The 24,216-nt window shown below is 40.5% G+C and overlaps 2 protein-coding genes across 10 annotated transcripts in view; both read right to left on the bottom strand.

Annotated features, from left to right (window-relative positions):
- SLC35D2 (solute carrier family 35 member D2) overlaps positions 1–14,872 on the bottom strand; it is a 57,169-nt gene extending 42,297 nt beyond the window's left edge. For 6 of the 8 annotated variants that reach the window (XR_006889082.1, XM_046664511.1, XM_046664513.1 and 3 more), the window contains exons 1-3: positions 14,674–14,872; positions 3,403–3,436; positions 686–772 (exon numbers count right to left, since the gene is read on the bottom strand). Coding sequence is in view for 7 of the 8 variants with exons in the window: in XM_046664511.1 (XP_046520467.1) it covers positions 686–772; positions 3,403–3,436; positions 14,674–14,831 (279 nt within the window). In the remaining variant the exon portion in view is untranslated. Of the gene's footprint in view, positions 1–685; positions 773–3,402; positions 3,437–14,131; positions 14,409–14,673 lie in introns of all 8 variants that reach the window. The other 2 variants (XM_046664518.1, XM_046664515.1) reach the window with 2 other exon arrangements.
- Positions 14,873–16,847: 1,975 nt separating this feature from the next.
- Positions 16,848–24,216, bottom strand: part of ZNF367 (zinc finger protein 367) — a 22,093-nt gene continuing 14,724 nt past the window's right edge. For both annotated transcript variants that reach the window (XM_046663651.1, XM_046663652.1), the window contains exons 3-5: positions 22,961–23,080; positions 21,542–21,680; positions 16,848–19,384 (exon numbers count right to left, since the gene is read on the bottom strand). In XM_046663651.1, coding sequence (XP_046519607.1) covers positions 19,162–19,384; positions 21,542–21,680; positions 22,961–23,080 — 482 coding nt within the window. In that variant the 3' untranslated portion in view covers positions 16,848–19,161. The remainder of the gene's footprint in view (positions 19,385–21,541; positions 21,681–22,960; positions 23,081–24,216) is intronic.

The following is a 24,216-nucleotide window of genomic DNA, read 5'->3' as shown; positions in this document are numbered from 1 at the left end:
TCATTGTTGTGTGAAAATCACAGACTATACTTACACAAACCTAGATGGTATTAGCCTACTGCACACCTTGGCTCTATGGTACTAACCTTATGGCACCACCATCATTTCTGCGGTCTGTTGACCAAAACCTAGTTACATGGCACTTGACTGTATATCAAATTGTATTTTTCATTCAACTCATGGCTTTTATCAAATCAAGCTATAAATGAAAACTTAAAACAGGGATCAGCAAACTAGGGCCCATGGCTAAATCCAGCCCACCTCTTGGGTACATAAATAAAGTTTTATTAGAACACACTTATACTGATTCATTTATATATCATCTATGGCTGCTTTCATGGTAAGTGGCAGAGCCAAATAGCTGCAACATAGATGGTCTGGCCCACAAAGCCTAAATATTTACTAACTTTTCCTTTACCAAAAAAGCCTGCCAATCCTTGATACAGGGCTTTGTCATTTCAGAAGACACATAGTATTTACTTAATGTCAACTGCTAAGCACACACTTTTACTATTATTATGTTACATTAATGGATAACTGAATGATATAAAATCTTTATTAAGACATTTCTACCCAATGTAGTCAGGAAGAACAGTGTATACAGAAATGGACCTGTACTCTAAGATCAATTTGTATGGTATTTTCACATCTTCCATCATAGCTATATGTACTTTTCATTACATACCTTTACAGGAATTTTCTTGTCAAAATCAGGGAAGTGAATTATTTTATTTAGCTTGGACACATAGAGTATCATTATGGTAGCTGCCATCTAAAGAAAAGGGGAGAGAGAAACTTCAGCAAAATATCTGGAAAACGGATTCATCAAAAAGAAATACATTCAAAGAAATCCATTTTTTAGGTTCCAAAAAAAAACTATTTCTTGCAATATTAAAATTGCTTTTCTTGCCACTATATGGATTCCATCAGGATCATAGGCCAAAAGTATAACACCAAATATTCTAACCCATATCTCAAGGGGCTCAAGGAACATTGACAAAAGGAGAAAAGGAATGGTGTCCCCAAGTGACCAGAGTGATCACAGTCGCTGAGGCCACTTGATCCTGGACCATACTTCACATAGACTAAGCATATGGTCACCTTCCCTCATAAAGTGAGTGTGAGGGTGGGGCGAGGGGGCAAACTCCACACATAAATGCACTTTTTGTAAAGTCCAATATTTCTGTAACATGGAAGACAAATTAAGAAAAAACAAATTTTAAAAGGGATTTACTTTTCTCCTCAGTCTAGCTGGTACTGCAAAAATGTCTCATTCAAATCCTATTCATCTGGAGTATACCAGGTATATTAGAAATACTCCAGATTATCATTACAAAATTAAAAATGTCAATATCCTCTTCCTATGCAAATATTAGAACTTAATTTTCTCCATGTTAGGATGCAAAACTTTAAGGACTCCTTCAAAATGATTATGATCCTAAACCTTAATCCCAATGGTTTACAAACTTAATACTTACGATAGATTTATATAATTTGACTCCATCCTGAATTATAATTGTAGTCTGTATTTATTACTTACTTTATAATTCTTACAGAAACACACTAACACTTATTTTAAATATTCTGTAATTCCGAATATTTAAAATTAAGTCTACTGGCCTCTCTCCAACAAACTACAAATCAGAAAGGCTTTACCTTTATTCAGTACAAGCCAGTGAGTTGACCTGCCTCAAGGAATTAAAAGGGCACATGACCACATAGTCACTCATCTTTCAATGTGCTTTTTTCTACATATTTTCACATTGAAACATAAAAATAATATATTTTTGAACTTAAGGAAACATATTGTTTCCTTATTATTATTTTCCCCCAAAATTGAAACCGGCAAGCAGCCATTGATGATTATCTAGGAACTAAAGTTTTTTTCCCTTTTTGCAATTACTGATTATAGGTTTAGCTGTTTAATGCACCCATTGTTAACTGTGCTGCTTAGGCAATATGCTCTCTGACTCCCACTAGGCTCCTATAGATAACATCTCCCGGAGCCTGGGTCACCACGGTAATGGGTGTGGGAGCTGTTTTTCAGGAATTAGAACCCCCTGTGCACTTCAGGCCCGTTGAGACCACCAACTCATCAACTGGGCCCATGCAGATGTCCGATAAGTGACCTTTTGACATCAACAGACTAAAAACTCCACCCTCAGATTGTGCTAATGCTGCCATTTTGTGAACATGCGTCCTATGGAGCCATGAAGTCTGACTATGCTTGTGTACATCATCAATGACCTCACCTCTCCTCACCTCCGATCACCTCCCTCCACATTTCAGACCACCTTGCCCCCCATCCCATAAATATCCCTGAGCCTCTACTTTTGGGGAAGCAGATTTTAGGCTCATGCTCTCGCTTCCTCACATGGCTGCGTTGTGAGTAAACTCTCTCTCTGCTGCAATCTCATTGTCTCAGTGTTTGGCTTTCTGGGCAGTGGGCAAACACGAACCTGGTTCGGCAAGAAAATGAGGTTGCAAAACTCAATGTTGCTTAATAAGATATTAGCAAAACACTTAACCAGAATAATGCTTAATCATATAAACGGCAGTCTTTGCCAGATTCATAGTTAAAAATTTAGTTAACAGATACAATTTTCATAATTTTAAGCTGTTCTCCCCATAAATTAATGCAAAACAAAACAAAAAATCATTGGTGCCTACTACTGCTTGTCTACTGGAAATCACCAGCATATGACCAAAAGAGTAAACAAGCCACAAATTAATATTAACGGAAAATTTCAGAAACAGTCCAATGGGGTTGGTCTGAAAACTTATCCAAAGCTCACCCTTCTACTTAGGAACAAACATCACAAACTGCAGGAAGCAAACTGCAAACATGTTTTGTTCGGCCCAGAGAGGGTTTTATAAAAATCTGAAATCAGTGCCAGCATTTACAAACTGAGAGATATGAGGTAAGAATTCATTCCCTGCTTCTCTTGGAAACACTCTGGGGTTCTGACAATAAGGGCATGGTGGGCCTCCCCTCATCTCCCCATCCCTTCTCCTCTCAGGCATGGTGGTTTAAACTGAGTATCAAGAGCAACTTCAAGTGGGGCAATTGTGCTCCAGGCCCTACCTAAGCCACCAGCCCCTTCATCTGTTACCCATGAGGCCTCGGGGCTTTCAGTCTTCTGGCCCGTTGCTTTAGGGCAATTAAATTCAATTAAGAAAGTTAAAATAAGTAGTTGTTTTTTCTACAAATACAACCATTCCTAAGTTGTAGAATGAACAGAACGTGTCACTATTTCATGCTGTTTCACCAAGAGTACCATGATCCTCTGGTCCTCTGCCAGCTGAATACATTTGTAAATCACAGTCTTAAACAAAAGCTCTTAAAACTTCATCAGTTATACTTATGACTAATTATGAGGTTAATTTCTTTTTTTCACTTACTTGTCCAATTCCCAGAATCACTGGTGATGGGAAACTACAAAGAACACAGAATAACAAATAATTTGAGCAACTCACAAAAATTTGAAGACAGTCTATAATACATAATGACAGGAGTTATCAAAAAGCCTTAGACAATGAAAACATCAAATTTGTTCACTTTCCATTTGTTCATGTCTTTTTCAAGTTTTAAACTGATCATTGCTAAACATGGCAATCTTATAACTGCCCTTTGAGGCAGACTGCCCTTATACTAAGAGGCAATACAGTTGTGTATGCAGAAAGCCAAAATAATTTGCAGATAAGTTATTTGAACTAACAAATAACTTTAGCAAGGCTACTGGATACAAGATGAATCTATGAAAAAATCATTTATATATCTATATACCAGCAAGAAACAAAGAAAATGAATATTTTAATGACATAATTTACAATAACACCAAAAAAACATCAAATGACACTAACTGGATATTTTATGGTATTAAGGAATTACTTTTATTTTTTTAGGTATAAAATGATATTGGGGTGGTGTTTTTTTAAAACAAAAGAGAACTTCTTATCCTTTAGAAATACATATTGACATGCATATGATGATATATTTTTAATTTGCTTCAAAATAACCTGGGGGGAAATAGTGGGGTTGAGTGGAGGAGCTCTATAATGGAACAAGGTTACTGAAACTGCTGAGGCTACATGGTGATTCATTCTACTATGTTTTTTGAATAATATATACAGGAAAAAAACTAATAAAAGATTTCTAAGAAAGAACTCTGCAAACAAAAATATAAATCATTTTTTAAAAATTAAGGAAACCCTAAATAAAGATCATAGATTGGAAACTTAATATCCTAATGAGGCACGTTATCTTCAAACTGATGTATAATATCAACGCAATCTCTGAAAAAAACAGCAGCAGGTATTTTATGGAAACTGACAAACTGATCCTAAAACTAAGAGGAAAGGCAAAGAGCAAAAATTACCCAAGATTATCTCAAAGAAGAACAAAGTTAGAGGAATGACTCTAGTGGACGTCAGGACTCATTTTAAACTTACAATAAACAAGACAGTGTGGTGTTTGCACAACAATAGTCCAACAGGACTAGGGAAGAGAAAAGAGATGGGAACAGATACACACAGATAGGAACACCTGATTCACGATCAACATGACAGTAAAGACAGCAGGGAAAAGAAAGTCTTTCAGCAAATGGCACTGGGTAATTTGGATACAGCATCCTGACCCCTACCTCACACCATACTTAACATTCTCTGAGGCTACTGAAAAAGGGAGAATATCACCAAAAAAACTCAGCTCTCCATCTCTCTGTTGGGGGGAAATATACCCATTTCAGCTAGGGTGAGAGGATAATAAAGAACCCATCTACCTTATCAGAGAAAACAGAATAAATGTCTGGACAATATCACTAGGAGAATAAAATTAACTCTGGATGCTGGGTTGTACCACCCAGACACCCCCTTCTGGACTGAAGCACTCATTCCCCAGTTGCCCAAGAGCATCCTTAGCTGAAGCTGCCTTGCCAATAGCTCATCCTCTCCCTAATAGCAGCCTGCATTTCAATCACTGGTCTATGCAGGAGAATCAAGGCCAGGGCCCCTCATGCCCATTCTGGACAACTCTGTAGAACCATCTCAGCTCCAGAGCCCCTGGGTCAGGCTTTGTTGTGACCGCAGTACAGCCCAACCTCTCCCTCTGCCTAACCCTGCATCCCTCACTCCCCCATAGGAGTGGATCCCAAGAGCATTCCTCAGTTTACTTCCTCTGTATCTTAGAGTCTGCTTCCCAGAGAAAACTACCTACCATGTCATGCAAGACAACAACATAAACAAACAGTAAAACAATAACAAAAGAGCCCAGCCTAGAAGAAAATATAATACATGAAGAGGAGGAACTCTTCATAATTGCTTCCGGCTACAGAACACCTTACTAAGAAGAAGACATCAATAAACCAAGAGCTCAAAATTGTGATGATAAAATAGTCAAACAAGATGAAAAGGAAGCATACAGATCTAAGGAAACCAACTGAGGACCAAATAACACACTGCCACATGAATAATTTAGAAACAACGTGGAACTAAATGGCCACCGCTGAAAACGGAACTACCAACACTGGATATAATCACAGTAAATGCAGATGAAAAAGACAAGTTCTCAAAGATAAACAGACATGGAAGACAAATACCACCACAGAGGGCCAACTGCTGTGTCAGGTGTGAAGAACTCAATAAAGAGAGAAGAAAATGATTCAAAGATAAAAGACAAATCTGTTTCCTTGACATGAGGAAAATAAACAAATAAACCAAATCTTCAGATCTAAAAGCATACTGTGTTACAGAAAAATCTGTTAAACAATGTTCAACATGATTAAAGTAGAAGCTGTGAACTTTCCATTAAAAAACTACCTGACAGTGGAATCCAACAATTAGAAGTCAAATCAAAATAATGAAGTTGGGAATGGAGACACTGTGGTGAAAGGGCTGTTGCTGATTGCTGTATCATTCAAACACAGCAGAGTCAGACAACCTCAGGACGACAATCGCCCAACAGGAGGCTACATGATAAAAGACGACGCACAGAGAGGAGAGATGGGAAGAAGTGTGCCAGTGTCCTCATCTTTCATGGCAGAGAGGTCATCCATAATATCAAAATGGAAACATGTGTTTACAAAATAAATATAATGACTTCAACTTTTTAACATGTTTCTTGACCTCTCAATCTCAGAGGGATCTTTTAAGAAATACTAAGTATTGTAGTGAAAGAAATACATATTTGAAAGTCAACAATCCTTTTAGTTGAACTTTAATTTCTCTTTTCTCCATTCAATTCGGTCAAAACTAAATTTCATACACACACACAACTTGCAATCCCCATCTTAAATAAGCCCTCAAACACAGCCAGTGTGACTAACCGAGGTACCGCCCCAATATGACCCAACAGGAAGCTCACGGGGTCAGCCATGAGGTAGTCTTGCCAAAAATGTTCAATCTGAATGTAGTCAAGCCTTTAGGTCTAACTTTCAGTCAAGAAATAGAGGAAAATAAGTTAAATGAGACTTCAAAAAGTAAATCAGACAATCCATAATGTGAGGCATTTTATAACACACCTGGCCCAGGCTTTTCAAACAGTCAGTATCACAGTGAAAGCGGGGGATGGGGGACTTTTCTAGAATAAATAAACTAAAAAGACATAACTCTATGCATTGCATGAAGCTTGCTTGGATTTTGATTCAAATGTTTAAAACATCCATAAAAACATCTTGGTGACAATTGAGATGCTTATAGATTTTGTATTAGATTATTTTAGGAAATCATTGTTAAGTTCGTTAAGAGCAAAAATGGCACCATGTAGGAGAATATCCATATTTCAGGAAAGGCATGTTGAAGTACTTCATAATGAAGTATCATGATGTTGGCAACTCACTTTCAATGGTTTAGGGGGAAAAATGCAAATACAGCCAAATGTTAATTACTGAATCTCAGTGGTGTGTATACAGGTGTTCACTGTACTTTGCTTTCCATTTTTCTGTATGCTTGAAGTTTTTCATAGTAAAAAGTGGTGAGGAACCTACGTGATCCTCAAAAAAATAAAATAATTAAATGAAAGTTTCCCTGTTCCAACTCCTTTTTGAGATAAAACAATTTGTAAATAAAGGAGTAAATAAGTAGCATCAATAATATTGGACACATTTATATAAAAATAATGCAATCTATGTCTCCAATCCATCCATCTGTCTAAAAAGATGTCTAAAATTACTGCCTAATGTCAGACTGATTTTTTTAACTTTTTATTAAGATTATGATAGTTTACAACCTTGTGAAATTTCAGTTGTACATTATTGTTAGTCATGTTGTAGGTGCACCACTTCACCCTTTGTGCCCTCACCCCCCCCCCCCATTTCCCCTGGTAACCACCAATCAATTCTCTTTGTCTCTATGTTTAACTTCCACCTATGAGTGGAGACATACAGAGTTCGTCTTTCTCTATCTGGCTTATTTCACTTAACATAATACCTTCAAGGTCCATCCATGTTGTTGTGAAAGGGACGATTTTATCTTTTTTTATGGCTGAGTAGTATTCCATTGTATATATATACCATATCTTCTTTATCCAATCATCACTTGATGGGCATTTACGTTGCTTCCACATCTCTGCTATTGTAAATAATGCTGTAATGAACATGGGGTGCATGGGACTTTTGGAATTGCTGATTTCAGGTTCTTAGGATAGATACCCAGTAGTGGGATGGCTGGGTCATAAGGTATTTCTATTTTTAATTTTTTGAGAAATCTCCATACTGTTTTCCACAGTGGCTGCACCAGTTTGCATTCTCACCAACAGTGTATGAGGGTTCCTTTTTCTCCACAACCTCTCCAACATTTGTCACTTTTTGTTTTGGATATTTTTGCCATTCTAACAGGTGTAAGGTGATATCTTAGTGTAGTTTTGATTTGCATTTCCCTGATGATTAGTGATGGTGAGCATCTTTTCATGTGTCTATTGGCCATCCGTATATCTTCTTTGGAGAAATGTCTGTTCATGTCCCCTGCCCATTTTTTGATTGGGTTGTTTGATTTTTTGTTGTTGAGTTGTGTGAGTTCTTTATATATCATGGAGATTAACCCTTTGTCAGATATATGACTTGCAAATATTTTCCCCCAATTAGTGGGTTGTTTTTTTGTTTCAATCCTGTTTTCCCTTGCCTTGAAGAAGGTCTTTAGTCTGAAGTCCCATTTGTTTATTCTTTCTATTGTTTCCCTCGTCTGAGGAGTTATGGTGTCCAAAGAGATTCTTTTGAAACTGATGTCAAAGAGTGTACTGACTATATTCTCTTCTAGAAGACTTATTGTTTCAGGCCTACTATTTAGGTCTTTGATCCATTTTGAGTTTATTTTTGTGAATGGTGAAAAAGAATAGTCAATTTTCATTCTTTTACATGTGGCTTTCCAGTTTTCCCAGCATCATCTGTTGAAGAGACTTTCTTTTCTCCATTGTAGGCCCTCTGCTCCTTTGTCGAAGATTAGCTGTCCATAGATGTGTGGTTTTATTTCTGGGCTTTCAATTCTATTCCATTGAGCTGTGCACCTGTTTTTGTACCAGAACCATGCTGTTTTGATTACTGTAGCTTTGTAGTATGCTTTGAAGTCAGGGATTGTGATGCCTCCAGCTTTGTTCCTTCTCAGGATTGCTTTAGCAATTCGGGGTCTTTTGTTGCCCCATATGAATTTTAGGATTCTTTGTTCAATTTCTGTAAAGAATGTCATTGGGATTCTGATTGGGATAGCGTTGAATCTGTAGATTGCTTTAGGTAGTATGGACATTTTAACTATGTTTATTCTTCCAATCCATGTGCATGGAATGTCTTTCCATCTCTTTATGTCGTCATCAATTTCTTTCAGGAAAGTCTTATAGTTTTCATTGTATATATCTTTCACCTCCTTGGTTAAATTTATCCCAAGGTATTTTATTCTTTTTGTTGCGATCGTGAATGGGATTGAGTTCCTGAGTTCTTTTTCTGTTAGTTCATTGTTAGCATATAGAAATGCTACTGATTTATGCAAATTGATTTTATACCCTGCAACTTTGCTGTAGCTGTTTATTATTTCTAATAGTTTTCCTATGGATTCTTTGGGGTTTTCTATATATAAGATCATGTCATCTGCAAACAGTGAGAGTTTTACTTCTTCATTGCCTATTTGGATTCCTTTTCTTCTTTTTCCTGCCGAAGTGCTCTGGCCAACACCTCCAGTACTATGTTGAATAAGAGTGGTGAAAGTGGGCACCCTTGTCTTGTTTCTATTCTCAGAGGAATGGCTTTCAGTTTTTGTCTGTTGAGTATGATGTTGGCTGTGGGTTTGTCATAATGGCCTTTATTATGTTGAGGCACTTTCCTTCTATACCCATTTTATTGAGGGTTTTTAGCATAAATGGATGTTGGATCTTGTCAAATGCTTTCTCTGCATCTATTGAGATGATCATGTGGTTTTTGTTTCTCATTTTGTTAATGTAGTGCATCACGTTGATTGACTTGCAGATGTTGAACCATCCCTGTGTCCCTGGTATAAATCCCACTTGATCATGGTGTATAATCTTTTTGATGTATTGCTGTATTCGGTTTGCCAGAATTTTGTTGAGGATTTTTGCATCTATGTTCATCAGTGATATTGGCCTGTAGTTTTCCTTCTTTGTGTTGTCCTTGTCAGGTTTGGGGATCAGGGTGATGTTGGCTTCATAGAATGTGTTAGGCAGTGCTCCATCTTCCTCAATTTTCTGGAATAGTTTGAGAAGGATAGGTATTAAATCTTCTTTGAATGTTTGGTAGAATTCTCCAGAGAAGCTGTCTGGTCCTGGACTTTTATTTTTGGGGAGGTTTTGAATTACTGTTTCGATTTCTTTACTTGTGATTGGTTTATTCAGATTCTCTATTTCTTCCTGCTTCAGTTGTGGGAGGTTGTAAGAGTCTAAGAATTTATCTAGTTCTTCTAGGTTGTCAGATTTGTTGGCATATAGTTTTTCATAGTATTCTCTTATGATCCTTTGTATTTCAGTGGTATCCGTTGTGATTTCTCCTCTCTCATTTCCAACTTTATTTATTTGAGTCTTCTCTCTTTTTTTCTTGGTGAGTCTGGCTAAAGGTTTGTCAATTTTGTTAATTTTTTCCAAGAACCAACTCTTCATTTCATTGATCCTTTCTACTGTCTTTTTTGTTTCAATATCATTTATTTCTGCTCGAATTTTTATTATTTCTCTCCTTCTACTGACTCTGGGTTTGGTTTGTTCTTCTTTTTCTAATTCTGCTAGGTGTCGTTTAAGATTGCTTATCTGAGATTTTTCTTGTTTATTGAAGTGAGCTTGTATTGCAATGAATTTCCCTCTTAGGACCGCTTTTGCTGCGTCCCAAATGAGTTGGTATGGTGTGTTTTCAATTAGAGTAATTTTTTTTTTCCTTTTTCTCCCCAAAACCCCCCGGTACACAGCTGTGTATTCTTCATTGTGGGTTCTTCTAGTTGTGGCATGTGGGACGCTGCCTCAGCGTGGTCTGATGAGCAGTGCCATGTCCGCACCCAGGATTCGAACCAACGAAACACGGGGCCGCCTGCTGCGGAGCGCGCGAACTTAACCACTCGGCCACAGGGCCAGCCCCAATTAGAGTAATTTTTTAAATTCCACCTAATATTTTTATTTTATTTGAATTCTTTATAATGATCACAACAGAAGGACTTTTCTTTAAAAAAAATACATATTTCAAGATATTGACTCTAGGTAGTGGGAATATGGATAATTATCATTGTCGTCTTTGTACATTTCTGTATTTAAATAACCCCAATTTTTTAACTGAATTCTTGTAGGAGTGAATGCAAGGATGTGAAGACAGTATGTGTACACAACTCTTTGAAGAGTATGACTCTGAAGAGAACAGAGAAATCCCTGTGGGATCAAGGGAAGATTTTCATCTGCTTGAGAAACTAGAATCTATTTTAAGCTGACAGAAGTTTCTGATACTGAGTAGAGGAGGACAACGGAAGGAACTGGGTGGAGTGGACCCCCAGAAGCGTGCAGTTGGGCCTTCCACAGGAACAAAGCACTCCCTCCATCTCAGCTGGAAGGACACGGAGGGGGCTTGTTGTACGGTTTGTTTTCTCAATGAAGCATCAGAGAAGGAGTGTGGAGAACGGGGCTGTGGGAGGTTTCAGGCTGAAGGAGAAAGCCTGAAAGAGTCATTTCTGAGACAACAAGAGCTGGTTGAGGTTTGTGATCAACAATTTAAAGTCAACTGAGCCAGCCCAGAAGTGGCTTTTCTCCCAGGAGAGTCAGAGCTGCTCAAGGTCTGAAGGAAGTAGGCTAATAAGGGCCTTAAGCCAACAAGGGCCAGCCAAGGTGGGAGCAGGAAAAGAGCCACAGGGTTCCAGAGCGGCTCTCCTCTCCACTGGTCTAGGATCTGCTGGACCAGAAGGGAAGGGATGCTGGGAGGGTAGATGTGACAGAAAGAGCTAGGTGGAAACTGGAGCGGTCACACTGAGCACCTGGCCCTGGGAGTGACCATGGGAAGTGGAACAAGACCGGCTGCGAGGGTTCCAGCCATGGATCCTGAAGTCTGATGACTGACGGGAGTCCAGGGGAGAGGAAGACCAGGACTCTTCACTGAAGGAGACACAGGAGCTCTAGGGCCGACACAGAGAGGACAGAAAGGGAGTGGTACAGGCAGAGTCTCCAGGGAGCTATGAGGACCCATCCACCTCCTGGCCACGTCTGGAGAGAGACCAAGATCCAGCTCCCACTGAGGGGCCAAAAGGAACAGCATCGTCAGCTGAGAGCAGGTTTTCACTAAAGTAGGAGAAAATTAGGAGTTGTTTTTGTTTTTTATGATAGACTACCAGTTCCCATCAGCGGAGACTCAGATTCAATAGCTTTTTATAAAAATCTCTCCAATTCACACTACCAGGAGGTTTAGAAACCACTATGTCAAATGAGCCCAAAGCCCTGGGATGCATAAGGTAGACACATTGCGAATGCCAAGCAAATACTTGTTGAACTGAATACAACTAAGTTCTATATTTTTATTAAGCATCATTAGTAAGTTCTTATGTGTCATAAAGAATAATATTAAAATAACAATTAAAAAACAACTTCAGACTGCCTGCACAACCCTCATGAATCTGATTTCCAAGACCCACCAGTGTAACCAACAGGCCACAGATTCTTAGATGACCTTGCTTTTCCCTCTCCCCCAGTAGGGTCACATCCTTCAAAGACTTCTCTGTCCAACCATGTAAATCTCCTATTACAATAAACTAAACTAACAAATAACTAAGACTACCCATTAACCTTGTACGCCAACCAGAAACAATCTGCTCAAAATGGAAGAGAAAAAACATCCTCTGAGCCACGGTCCCACGATCCTGTGAACTAGGTGATTATTTAAAGGTCCTTCCTTCCATCCTACAACACAACATCCTATCTTTAAACAGCTAATGTTTGGATCAAATTTCTACGGTTTATTTTTGTAACCAAATCACCTCAACCCTTCTCCCCTCAAAAATGTGCTCCTAAAGCATTTTGAGATGAGAGAACGAAGAATGGTACTTGAACATTGTTCTCCAACTGTGTAATATATTATGTGACGGAAATGGGAAACGTCTACTCACAAGGTTTTAAGGGTTTTGCCTTGCTGAGACAAAAACTCGATTTCCTCCTTCAATCATGGAATTCAAACTTTTAAAGATGGGAAGGCTAGAGCATGAGCTCTCTCAAAGAACAATTCTTCCTGGCTGGACACTGCTCTTCGTGGAAGCACTTAACCAGTGTTTACTGGTCCCTGCTTCCAACAAGAAAACACACATTTTTGGAGGCACTGACTGTGGCCAGAGAGCACAGTGCTCACTCAAGAGCAGAAAGAAGAGACTGATCTTCAAACTTCATCTGACAGAACTTCCGACCACTCTGAAACAAGCCCATTAACAGCATTCTCTTGTTTTTTTATCATAGGTGTTTGTTTTCCTTTTCTTTCATTAGCTTGCCTTGTATGTGTGAAATGATCCTGGTTTAGGTATTTTGTTCATTGTAATTTCTTTGAAGCAGGGTTTGTTTCCCATGGACACAGAAAGCATGTGGCAACACTGGTAAGACCTTATAAAGACTATCAAGAGCCATGGGATCCCCCTAAGAAACCCCAATCCATCCCTTCCCTCCACATCTGCTGCTACTCCCACCCCACTCCAAGCCGTCTCTTAGAATTACCTAGAATACTGCAACCGCTTCCTAGCTCCTCTGCCTGCTTCCAATACCATAGTTCTCCAATCACGCATCAGCCAAAGAAATCTCTTTAATTACACAAATTACCTCATGTCACTCCCCATGCTAAAACCTTCCAAGAACTTCCAACTGCATTTAGACTAAATTAAAACTACTTCTCATGGTCTCCCTGCTTCCACCCTGGTCCCCTAATATCTGCTCTCAACCCACAGCCAGAGAGATTTAGATCCTGTTACTCCTCTGCTCAACACCTTCCAGGGGCTCCCATCTCCCTCAGAGCTCCCACGTGGCTGCGAAGGCCCTACACAATCTAGGAATCCATTACCCTGGCACCCCATCTAGTACTGTTCCCACCCAAACTCCTGACTCTTCCACAGCTGGAATGTTCTTCCTCCATCTCCCTCACCTCACTCATGTCTTGGCTCAGATGTCACCTCCTCAGCAAGGATTCACTGATCACAGTGAGACAGCAAACTGATTCCCACACCCACACTCCCCAACTCCCTTTCCTGCTTTATTTTTTTTCTCCTAACTACACAGCTGCATCTGACATAATATAAAATCTATCAGCTTATTTACTGATCCACTAGCAAGCTCTGTGTAAGCTCCAGGAGGATGGACGTACTCTCCATGACATCTGGGATTGTGATCTGCTTTATTCACTTCTGTATCCCAACTGCCTAGAACCGTGCCTGGCACACCACAGGTGCTTATGACAGCTCATGCAAAGCTCTGGGAGGTAATTAACAGAGTTGTAATTACCCAGCTTTTGCTTCTGATAAAACGGCTGACTTTGGGACTGGCCCAAGAGACAGAGCTATTAAATGGTGGCGGTGGATCTGAATGCACAGTGCCTTCAATGCGGCTACAACGATAGCAGGATTAAACAGGATTCTCTAGTCCTTAGAAATAGGTTCCAGGATCCACAGATATGCTGGTTTACTGCACACTAACCCAAATAAGTACCTCACGTGAACTTCTGTTTTCCATGAACGCGCTGGTATTTCAGAATGAATGATCCAACAATGCGAACAAACTTCTCCGCTCAGGTCTCATCTGACTGTCGAGCCAGGTTTGCACAAAGAACCGTTCGCCTTTACCGACAGGCTCCGACCGCTCGCGTCGTTGCCCCGCGCCTCAGAGCGTCGAGGCGCGCAGGTCCAGCTGCGGAGCTGCCACTTCGCTGGGTCGCGGGGTGGCCCTCGGACCGCGGCGAAGCCCGGGCCCCGTGAAAGCGTGGCCACTGCGGAACACACCGCCCTCGCGCTGGCACGGAGTCAGCAGGGACTCCCGGCTCCGTCCCCGCCCGCCCGCCGACCGGGGCGCGGCCGAAGGGCACCGAGGGCAGGGCACGGCAGCCCCGCCGCCCCCAATCCCCCGCTGGGGACCTCCGAGTCCGGCCACCCCGGCCGACGGCGTGGCGCCGGAGCGGGAAAGGCCTGGACAGGTGGCCGCCGCGCAGCCGGGCGCCCCCGCGGCCCCCGCCCGGACCCCTGCGCCCGCCTCACCGGTAGGTGGTCAGCAGCGCCTTGTTGACCAGCACGAGGAGGAAGGAGCAGGTCCCGTAGAACAGCGCCGACAGCAGCTGCGCCCCTCGCGGGGGCGGCCCCGCGGAAGCCGCGTCCCCGCCCGCGACCCCGGCCCCCGCCTGGCCGCCTGCACTCATGTCCAGCCGCGCCCGTCCGGCGGCCCCGACCGGCCCAGCCTGTCTCCGCTCCGCTCCGCCCCGCCCCGCCCCCCGGCCTCGCCCCGGCCCCGCCCCCCCCCCCGCCCCCCCCCCGCCCCCCCCCCCCCCCGCCCCGTTCGGTCCCCGCCCTGCCCGCCGAGAGGGCGAGGGCGACACAGGAAGAGCTGCCGCCCGCGCCCCCTGCCCGTTCCCCGGGGCCGCACTGGAGGACCGGGCGGCCAGAGTTCGGCCGAAGCACCTCCTCCAGACTCGGTCTAAAGGGAGAACAGAAACGGGTCTGAGCGCGTCAGAGAGCCCTGCCCCTTCCGCATGGCTGTCTCGGGGGAAAATACTCAGTTTCAGTCTCAGCGTTTGTTTTGCTGTTTCTTCCTGCTTTTTTTTAACATATAATTTACATACAATGAAATGTAGATTTTACGAGTACACAGTTCCATGTTTTGACAAATGCATACGCACACGTAACCACCCAAATCAAAACATTTCCATCACCCCCAAAATTGCCCTTTGTGCCCCACTGAGGTTAACTCCCTACCCCCGCTCCTTCTGATTTCTATTACCATAGGTCAATTTGCTTTTCCAGAATTTCATGTCTCATGTAAATTGAGTATGTGTACTATTTTAAGACTTTTCGCTCGGTTTATTATTTTGGAGTCTCACCCATGTTGGTGGTTTAATTGAGTAATTATCACAATTTGATCATCCATTCACCAGCTGGCGGGCATGTTGGTTGTTTTCAGTTTAGGGCTATTATAAAAAAGCTTCCATGACCATTCGTGTATAGTGCTCGTGTGAGCGTGTTTTCCTTTTTCCTCGGCAAACGCCCAGGAGCGGAACTAGGGTGAGGCGGGCGCAGTCGAACCGCTTCTGCCTCTGGGTGCCCTGGGCAGGTTCCCTCCTCTCCGAGAGCCCCTTTCCCACAGGGATAGCAACCAAGCCTCGGTGCTTGTCGCCCACGTTCACTGAAGGAGAGCCTCCCAAAACTGCCCACTCTGACCGGTCTACCTGCTCTAGCACTTTTCCAAGTTGTGTCCCATATTTCCATTCTAAATAACTAACTTTAAAAATCTGAAATTTTAGCTTTTTAGAAAAGCTGATGACTTCAAGTTAAATAGAAGTTTGAGCCTAACTATTGATCCCCATAAAACAGTTTTTCCATTGTAGGCACTGAACAACAAAGGAAACGAACACAACATCAGACCGTTTTAAAGCAGAAAATGAATTCATATTCAAGTTGAACCAAAAGATGTGAACTTGGTCATTTTGATTGATTTCCTCAAAAAGATCAAGTTGCCAGTGAATCCAAATAAGGTTTGACTGCAAAACAGTGAAGTTCCTTTTAATGACAATCATATTTGCATTTAATTGGCTTCTTTGTACATACTTCAGGGACCTAAGTCACTGTCAAAATCTCACCCTGTTTAAATCACAGCTCACCGAGAGCTGCTTGTGAAATTCTGTTGTGCAAGCCTGAACGGGCTGAAGCTTACCATTTTAAGTACCGACTAAAGACCTACCAAAAGTAACTAATGAAACAAATCAATTTGCTTTACTCAGAAAAGTAAGCAGGACCTGAGTGGATTCTTGGGGAGATGACCCCAACTTCAATACATCCTGAATGTAAGTGAAATGAAATCCCAGTTCCTGATGACCCTAACAAAAGGCCTGCGATGGGGTGACCTTAGTTTAATACTCAACTGCACCAGTGTATTTTTAACACTGTAATAATGAACCAGAGGAAGTTAAATGAATATCTATAATCTAAAAGGCCATCCTTTCAAAGTAAGAAAAAGCAATTCACACTGGTTCCAAGTAAACCTAAAAAGACGCCTGGGATGAGACAGGAATGAAATATAAAATGCACCAAAACAATAACGATAGAAAAGTGTGGGGCTTTAAGAGACATTTCTATCTTTTAAATTTTTTATATCATGGTTATTCCATTTTTGATAGGAAAACAAATTATAAAGGGCTCAAGAATGAACATATACTTTAAAGTGTAAATTAAATTTTTATTCAAAGCATCTTTTAAAATTACAGCATGTTTATTCTGATGCTGTTAACTCTGCCAGACTACAGCTTAGCCCTATGAAGCACAAAACACTTCAAAAATTTGAATGTAAACCACATTTTTAAAACAAAAAGCAGTGTGAAACACCTCAAATTTTAGATGCCAATGTATTTTGTCCAAGTGTATAGCTTATATCAAAAAATAACATTTTAAATATTTCTGAAGTAGTTGTAATCATTTCTTAAACTCCCAATTATACAAAAAAAAGAAAAAGTGAATATAACTATTATAGTTGACAAAAGCTGACCAGAGAAACAAACAAACAGAAACTCTTACTTTTGAAGCCTTAAATTTTATTATCTGTGACACGGCAAGTATTTGTATTTTTTAAATTCTTACTGCCCTTCCCTCTTTAGATTAAGTTCATCAAATTCTAAATTTCCCAAGGCTGATGAGTGCTGCTTTTCATAGTTCATTTAAGTCATATTTGAGGGGAAAAAATTCTAGAGAAAATGTTGAAACCGAAACCAAGAAAATTCAGATGCTATAGTCTCTCTTGTGTATAAGTGCTCCAAATTAAAATTCCATATATCAGATTACAAACAAAACTCTTAGACCATTACAAATATAAATTCTCTTAATAGGAAAAAAAATCCCACAAGATCTGTAATTTACTATACAGAGGAATTACACCTTTAAAGCATGTCCTCATCATACACATTATTTGTTACTATCATCTTCCACACTTTCACTCCTTGTCAAGACATTTACACACCTCCCCTTCCCATGGCTACGTATTTTAAACTATCTGTGTACTGCAACACATTGGGATTTTTGGATAAAGAAGCCTAATTTTAGATAACGTTTAAAACTACATCTGTAGGCTACTACTTCAATTTTAAAAAAAGGCACTGAAAAGCCCATATTTTCCTTCTGTTATTCTGAGGTTTACTCCAATTAAGCAATCTATAAAATTACCATGCTATGCATGTTATTTAAGTTCTGCTTAAAACAAAAGCTAAAATGGTAGAAGTTTATGCCTACATAAAGGAAGTGAACTGCTCAGCTCTTGATTTTTCTGTTCATGCTTCAGTACATAAGGTGGTATTTAAAAACTTCATTTATTTGGAAGAATAGTTTAAAACTACCACACAAGTTAACACACTTGCAGTTAAAACTATTCCAGAAGCCTACTTATTTGAGTAGCTAATATTTTCTGCAGTGTTTAACTGACAGCTAAGTTGAGTGAACACAAAATAGCTTGGCATGTTATTCTGAAGGAAAGCAAGAAGGTGGATTTATGCACTGGAGATATAAATAGGAGGCTTCTGTTTGCTAATAATTCTAAACAAGCAGTACAATTAAAATTTAGTGTTTGCTAACAAAAGATCTAAAACAGTTCATTACAAAACAACCCTGCAGATGTCCCTTTTATCAATAAAAGTCCAATTGTCAAATCTCATTACAGGGCCCATAATATATAAAAAAAAATACCAATTACCAAGTTACCTAGACTTTGCAAGATTAATCACTCAATTTCAGCAAATGAGAAATATGAAATGTGCAAAAGTTCCCAAGTTAACAAGTTAGGGATGACAAGTGCTTTTCAAACCTGAACATCATAGTGAGTTGTAAAGCCTAAGAAAGATAGAATAAGATTGATTTTACTCCAATTTTGAAAATTCTGAACGATTGTGCATCTTATGAAGATCTTCAAATATCTATTTTCTTCTAAAGTCCATAACTTAGAACATCTTCCGAAATAGTCAGTTTTCCATTTCTCTAGTCTTTTTAGGCACACTATTATGCAATTTAAAAATGTATATCTTACACCCATTTCTTATACTTTCTTGTTTGCTTCAGTGTTTACAGTATTGTTAAACATACTAATATACATTGTTAAAAATGATCTCATAAATAATCTATTTTGACCTTCTTTGGCTACATTTACCAGTCTGTTTTTTCATATAAGTGTCTTATTCAGAAAGTGCTTCCTGTGAGAACTGCTTCCAATGAATGCATTAAACTTGCAAAATCTAGCTTCCCACAATAGGTAGTTTTCTACCCTGTACTACAAGTCCCATATTTACAAAATATTTTAAACTTTACAACAAAACCAATACCATATAAAAAAAGTGCAATTCTCTCTCACCCCATATTCTGGGGCAATGACATTCTTCATAAATTTCTACAGAATAGCAGCCTATGATAAGCAAATAAGGTGCTTAGCTTATGCCCAAGGATCTACTTTTTAAGTACGCTGGGCAGTACTTTTGTACAGTGGAAAAGTCAGTGTTCAGGCTACTGGCGCAGTGGCGCCCCTGTCAGGTTGGCGAGCTCTATGAGAGCGAGGGCTCCGTGCAGGCGCTCGCGCTGCTCCTGCAGCCGGCGCTGGGCACCGCTCTTCTCGTCGTCCTCCTCATCAGACTGGAGGTATTCCAGGGGGTCCTGCTGCTCCTGATCGGCCTTCTGAACGAGCTTTCCTTTCAAGCTGGGCGTACGCTGCTCTCTTGTTTCCCAATACCTGTATGAGATGCATAGGCATTAGTCATATGGTACATGTGACATTCTCAAATGTTTACTTTTTTAAAAAAAGGTTCATTACCACGGTATTATTTTATGTGTTTCAGTTTAAAAAGTTATAAAGTGATTTCACATACATTATATATATTTCCCATTACAGAGGAAAAACTTCAAGTTCAAGAACTTGAGGAACTTGCTCAGATGTCCAAAATCAAAACTGGCAGTTCTGGGTCTCATACTCAACTCTCTAATCACATGTTTTCGCTATTAAACTATAGCTGCCTTAAAGATCATATGTGAAATAGATTAAAGTATAAAATATAGACATAGTAGAACAAATGATCATTAGAAACCTATTTATCCTATCCACAGAGGGACAGTGACTTGACGGAGTTAACTATGAGAAACTTGAAACCTACAAAATATGACAAATAGTATCTATAACACACGGAGCCTATTCAAAAATTTAAGAGCACCACCATTATTCTATTACATAGCCAACTGATAATTCACAAGAAAAAATGCAAATGTTCTACTTTTTGGTAACTAAAGAAACACATATTTAAATGACAGTACCATTATGTACAAAAATGTCCATAAAAGACTGGCATATTTATATTCATAGTGGCTTTATTTGTAATAGCCAAAAACAACCTAAATGCCCATCAACAGATAAATGAATAAACAAATTGAGGTATAGCCATACAATGGATTACTACTCAGCAATAAAAAGAAATGAACTGTTCATATACTTAACAACATGGGTGAATCTCAAAATAATTATGCTGTGTGAAAGAAGCCAGACAAAGAGGAGTACCTACCATATGACTTCATTTGTATAAAACCCTAGAAAATGCAAACTAGTTTATAGTAACAGAAAGCAGATCAGTGTTGTGTGGGGAAAAGGAGGGCAGGGAGGGGCAGGAGTGATGGATTACAAAGAGGCATGAGGAAACTTTGGGAAGTGATGGACATGTTCACCATCTTGATTGTGGTAATGGTTTCACAGGTGTATCCATATGTCAAATGGAATCAAATTATATATTTCAAACATGTACAATTTATTGTATGTCAATTATACCTCAATAAAGCTGTTTTTAAAATTACATACAAAAAATAATACAACTACTAGATTTCAGGAAATCCAGACTACACAAACTGGAGAAGTTCTGGCAATACTCAGAGATATAAAGACAAGGATGACCAACAAGTTTCTGGCTTGGACAAAATTAGAGATAATGGGGCAGTGGGGGCCTGCCAGGAAGAAGAGGGAGGGAGGAAGTGATGCAGTAACAAAACAAACATAATCCACGCCCTTGTGGACTTACAGTCCAAATAAGTGTGACGGAGGTTCTGAAAGGGAAAATACATTGTGTTATAAAAGCATCTCTTAAATGGGTCTAACCTTGTTTGTTTGGGAGGTTGGTAAGTCGGTTAGGGAAGAACTTCCTGAAGTGATGCTTAACCTGAGCAACAAATGAAGAATGAGGAGAGTGGCCAAATGAAGAGGGAAGCGAGCATCCCCAGCAGAGGGAGCAGTGAGCACAAAAGCCAGGAAACAACAGTGATAGTGGTGTGAGGAGACAGGATGCCCAGGTGGCTGAAGACAGCTGCACTGCCAGAGGGAGGCAGAGCTAAAGCAGCACACTTAGGAATTCCCGACCTCACCCTGAGTGCAGAGGATGCCGATGAAGCTGGGGAGGGGCCTGGTCAGCAGCTGCTGGTTTGTATGCAAGAGAGGACTCCTGACATCAAGATATCCTTGGAGAAATTTTTTTATATTGCCCCCCTGTTGCCATTAAAAAAAAATAAACTGAGGGGCTTTTCGGAACTTTAGAAGAATCTCTCACCTCTATCCCTGCAATGATCAACACATATCTAGCTCTAATATACAGAAAATGAAGAGGGGCTGCACTAACAACAAATGAAACATAATACACAAAGAACAGTCCTTTCAAATGGGGTAACTCTTGCTTTAGTTTTCTATCACACACAGATCCTAATAACACTCCTGTGGTTTAAGGAAATAAAGCACCATTTCAATTTATTTTATAAAGTGTGTATAAAAGCGACTTATTTAAAATGAGAGAACTGTTGAAGTCGCCAACATCCACCCACGCTGGGTGACTTCTGCAGGGGACCCCAGGGAGAGCCTTACTTTGCCAGCCACTCCGCGGCAGCCTGGTTGTCCACAGCCTGGTGCTTACTGAGAGCGTCTGTGGGCTCCTCCCGCTTCAGCCTGGCATAAGGGTGCTTTGGACAGTGGCGGTTTGCATGGGTGAATCTGCTCAGGCAGCCTTCAAAACACGAAAGCAAACACTCATCAGAATCTGTACATCCAGCAGACATAGAAAGCATTCGGTTTCACTGGTATCTGAGGAAAGTAAATTGAGACAATGAGATTTAGCATTCTGTAACTTGGAGGAGAAAAAAACCCCTAAGCATAGTATCATCACTGCCAGTGAGGGAGGATGGGAAGACGGTTCTTTCACCGCGTGGTCATCGCAGAGCAAATGCATCCAACCTCGAGGGAAAGCGATTGACTGGCACGAGTCATAAAAACGTTCAAAACCTCTGACCCGGGAATGCCCTTCTTGGAACCGATCTTAAGGAAACATCTCAAAAGCTGAAAAAAGATTTAAGTAGGAAAACTTGGCCCTCAGCTTTGTTGGTAACAAATTTTAAAAAGAAATTAAATATTCAATATTCCAACATTGAGGCCATCATCACATACATGCTTAAGTGGACTCACTGGATGAAAAAATGTGCAGACATCTGTAACAACTTACAGCAATCAAGAAAAACACAGAGCAGCAGAACAACACTGTATTGGATGTTAAATGTAACTGTAAAAATGCGCATGAGAAAAACACCTTAAGATGTGATAAGAGATTAAGAAAATCACTTAAGAAGAGTGATAAGAAATTACAAACAGCAGCAGTGTTAAAATGGTAAAATCCCCGCTTTACTGAGGATTCAGACGATGCTGCGCTTCCTTCAGTTTAACAGTCCAAAGTTTAAAACCAAAGTAAAACCCTACTCTAAAGGCTGTATTTACTTTTATAGATTTTTCTACTGCCTATACCTGGATATACTATTTTTGATTGCCCTTTAAGATTTTTATCTAAAAAGAATACTTTATTTAAAAATCAATCTTCCCAGAAATTGAGCATGGATCACAATTAGCAAGAAAGAAAGCTTACGGTGTTTTATGAAATTTTTTATCAAAAATCTCTCCTCCCCAAAAATTCAAGCAAAAGATTTTTTTTTTCTTTTGATGAGGAAGATTGGCCCTAAGCTAACATCTGTTGCCAATCTTCCTCTTTTTTTGCTTGAGGAAGATTCTCCCTAAGCTAACATCCACGCCAATCTTCCTCTATTTTGTATGTGGGTCACTGCCTCAGTGTGGCTAATGACTGGTATAGGTCCACGCCCAGGAACCAAACCCGGGAACCTGTGCCATTGAAGCAGTGAGCAAACTTAACTACTATGCCATGGGGCAGGACCCTAAGCAAAAGATATTTTAACTTTTAACTCACATCTAGTTATTCCATAAACTTAACTCCTAACACCGTACCATTTTCTGAACAAACAAAAGGTTTCTCCCCGGTGTGAAGACGCTGGTGCGTTTTGAGCTGTCCACTTTGAACAAAGGCTTTTCCACAGTCTGGATAGTCGCACAGATAGGGTCTCTCACCTAAGTAGACAGATGGTATCTATTATTTCTGAGACAATAACAAGAGAAGAGGAAGGGGCAGGGAGAGAATCCACCTTTATAGAGGTCATGACTCCAACCCACAACAAAACACATCACAGCTCTACAGAGCTGCAGTGGAAATGCTCATGAGAGCGCTTCACTACCCAGCAGCTATCCACCTGGAGGCACAGTAAGATTTTCTTCAGGCCTTGAGTTTTTAGGTGCCCAGGTTCAAATCCTTGAAGTTACCATCTTTGGCTTAACCCATATTTTTTATCCCCATAATCCAGGTCACTAGCTCTTGCTGATTCTTTAAGATGTCTCCCACTCCTGCTTTTTAACTGGCAGGCCCTCTCACCTAGAACCAATCCTGGCTGGCCTCTAGTCTCTCCCCCTGCACAGACTTGCTTTAGTCATAACAACTACTCCATAAATCACTCCAAACCCTACTACACTTCTTGAACAACTGAAAATGATCTGCTGACTTTTAAATGGACTCCTAATATCTATAATATAGCTACTGGGCTAGGGAGCAGGGTTGATATTTACTTTCCTCCTGGACACTGATTCTGGCCATGAGACAGTTCCTCATCTTGTTCTACTCCCTAAAAATCCCATCTTCTCTGCCCATTCAAATCCTCCCAATCCTGTAGGCTCTCAGTGAAACTCCTCCTACCTTCCCTACCTCCAAATCATTGAACTACGTATCCCTTCACTAACTTAGTATCCTTCGTTGTTTACCGATAGTGGGACTCTCCTTACACAAAGATGCACAATACCTTACACTCCACTTCAATTCCTATACACAACATAGTGCTAGGCTCAAGAAAGTGCTCAAAAATGTTGTTCAATCATAATCAAACTTATGATTCCTTTTCTTTTTTTTTGTGAGAAAGATTGGCCCTAAGCTAACATCTGTTGCCAATCATCTCCATCTCCTCCCCCTCCCCCTCCTCCCCAGAGCCCCCCAGTACATAGTTGTATATTCTAATTGTAGGTCCTACAACTATAGGAATGCCGCCTCAGCATGGCTTGATGAGTGGTGCCGTGTCCACGTACAGGACCCGGACCGGTGAAACCCTGGGCCCCCGAAGCAGAGTGCGCAAACTTAACCACTTGGCCACAGGCTGGCCCCT

Source organism: Equus quagga, chromosome 6, assembly GCF_021613505.1.
Source record: "Equus quagga isolate Etosha38 chromosome 6, UCLA_HA_Equagga_1.0, whole genome shotgun sequence".
Taxonomy (NCBI): domain Eukaryota; kingdom Metazoa; phylum Chordata; class Mammalia; order Perissodactyla; family Equidae; genus Equus; species Equus quagga.
The sequence above is the reverse complement of the archived record's forward strand: the minus strand, read 5'-3'. Positions and strand labels throughout refer to the sequence as shown.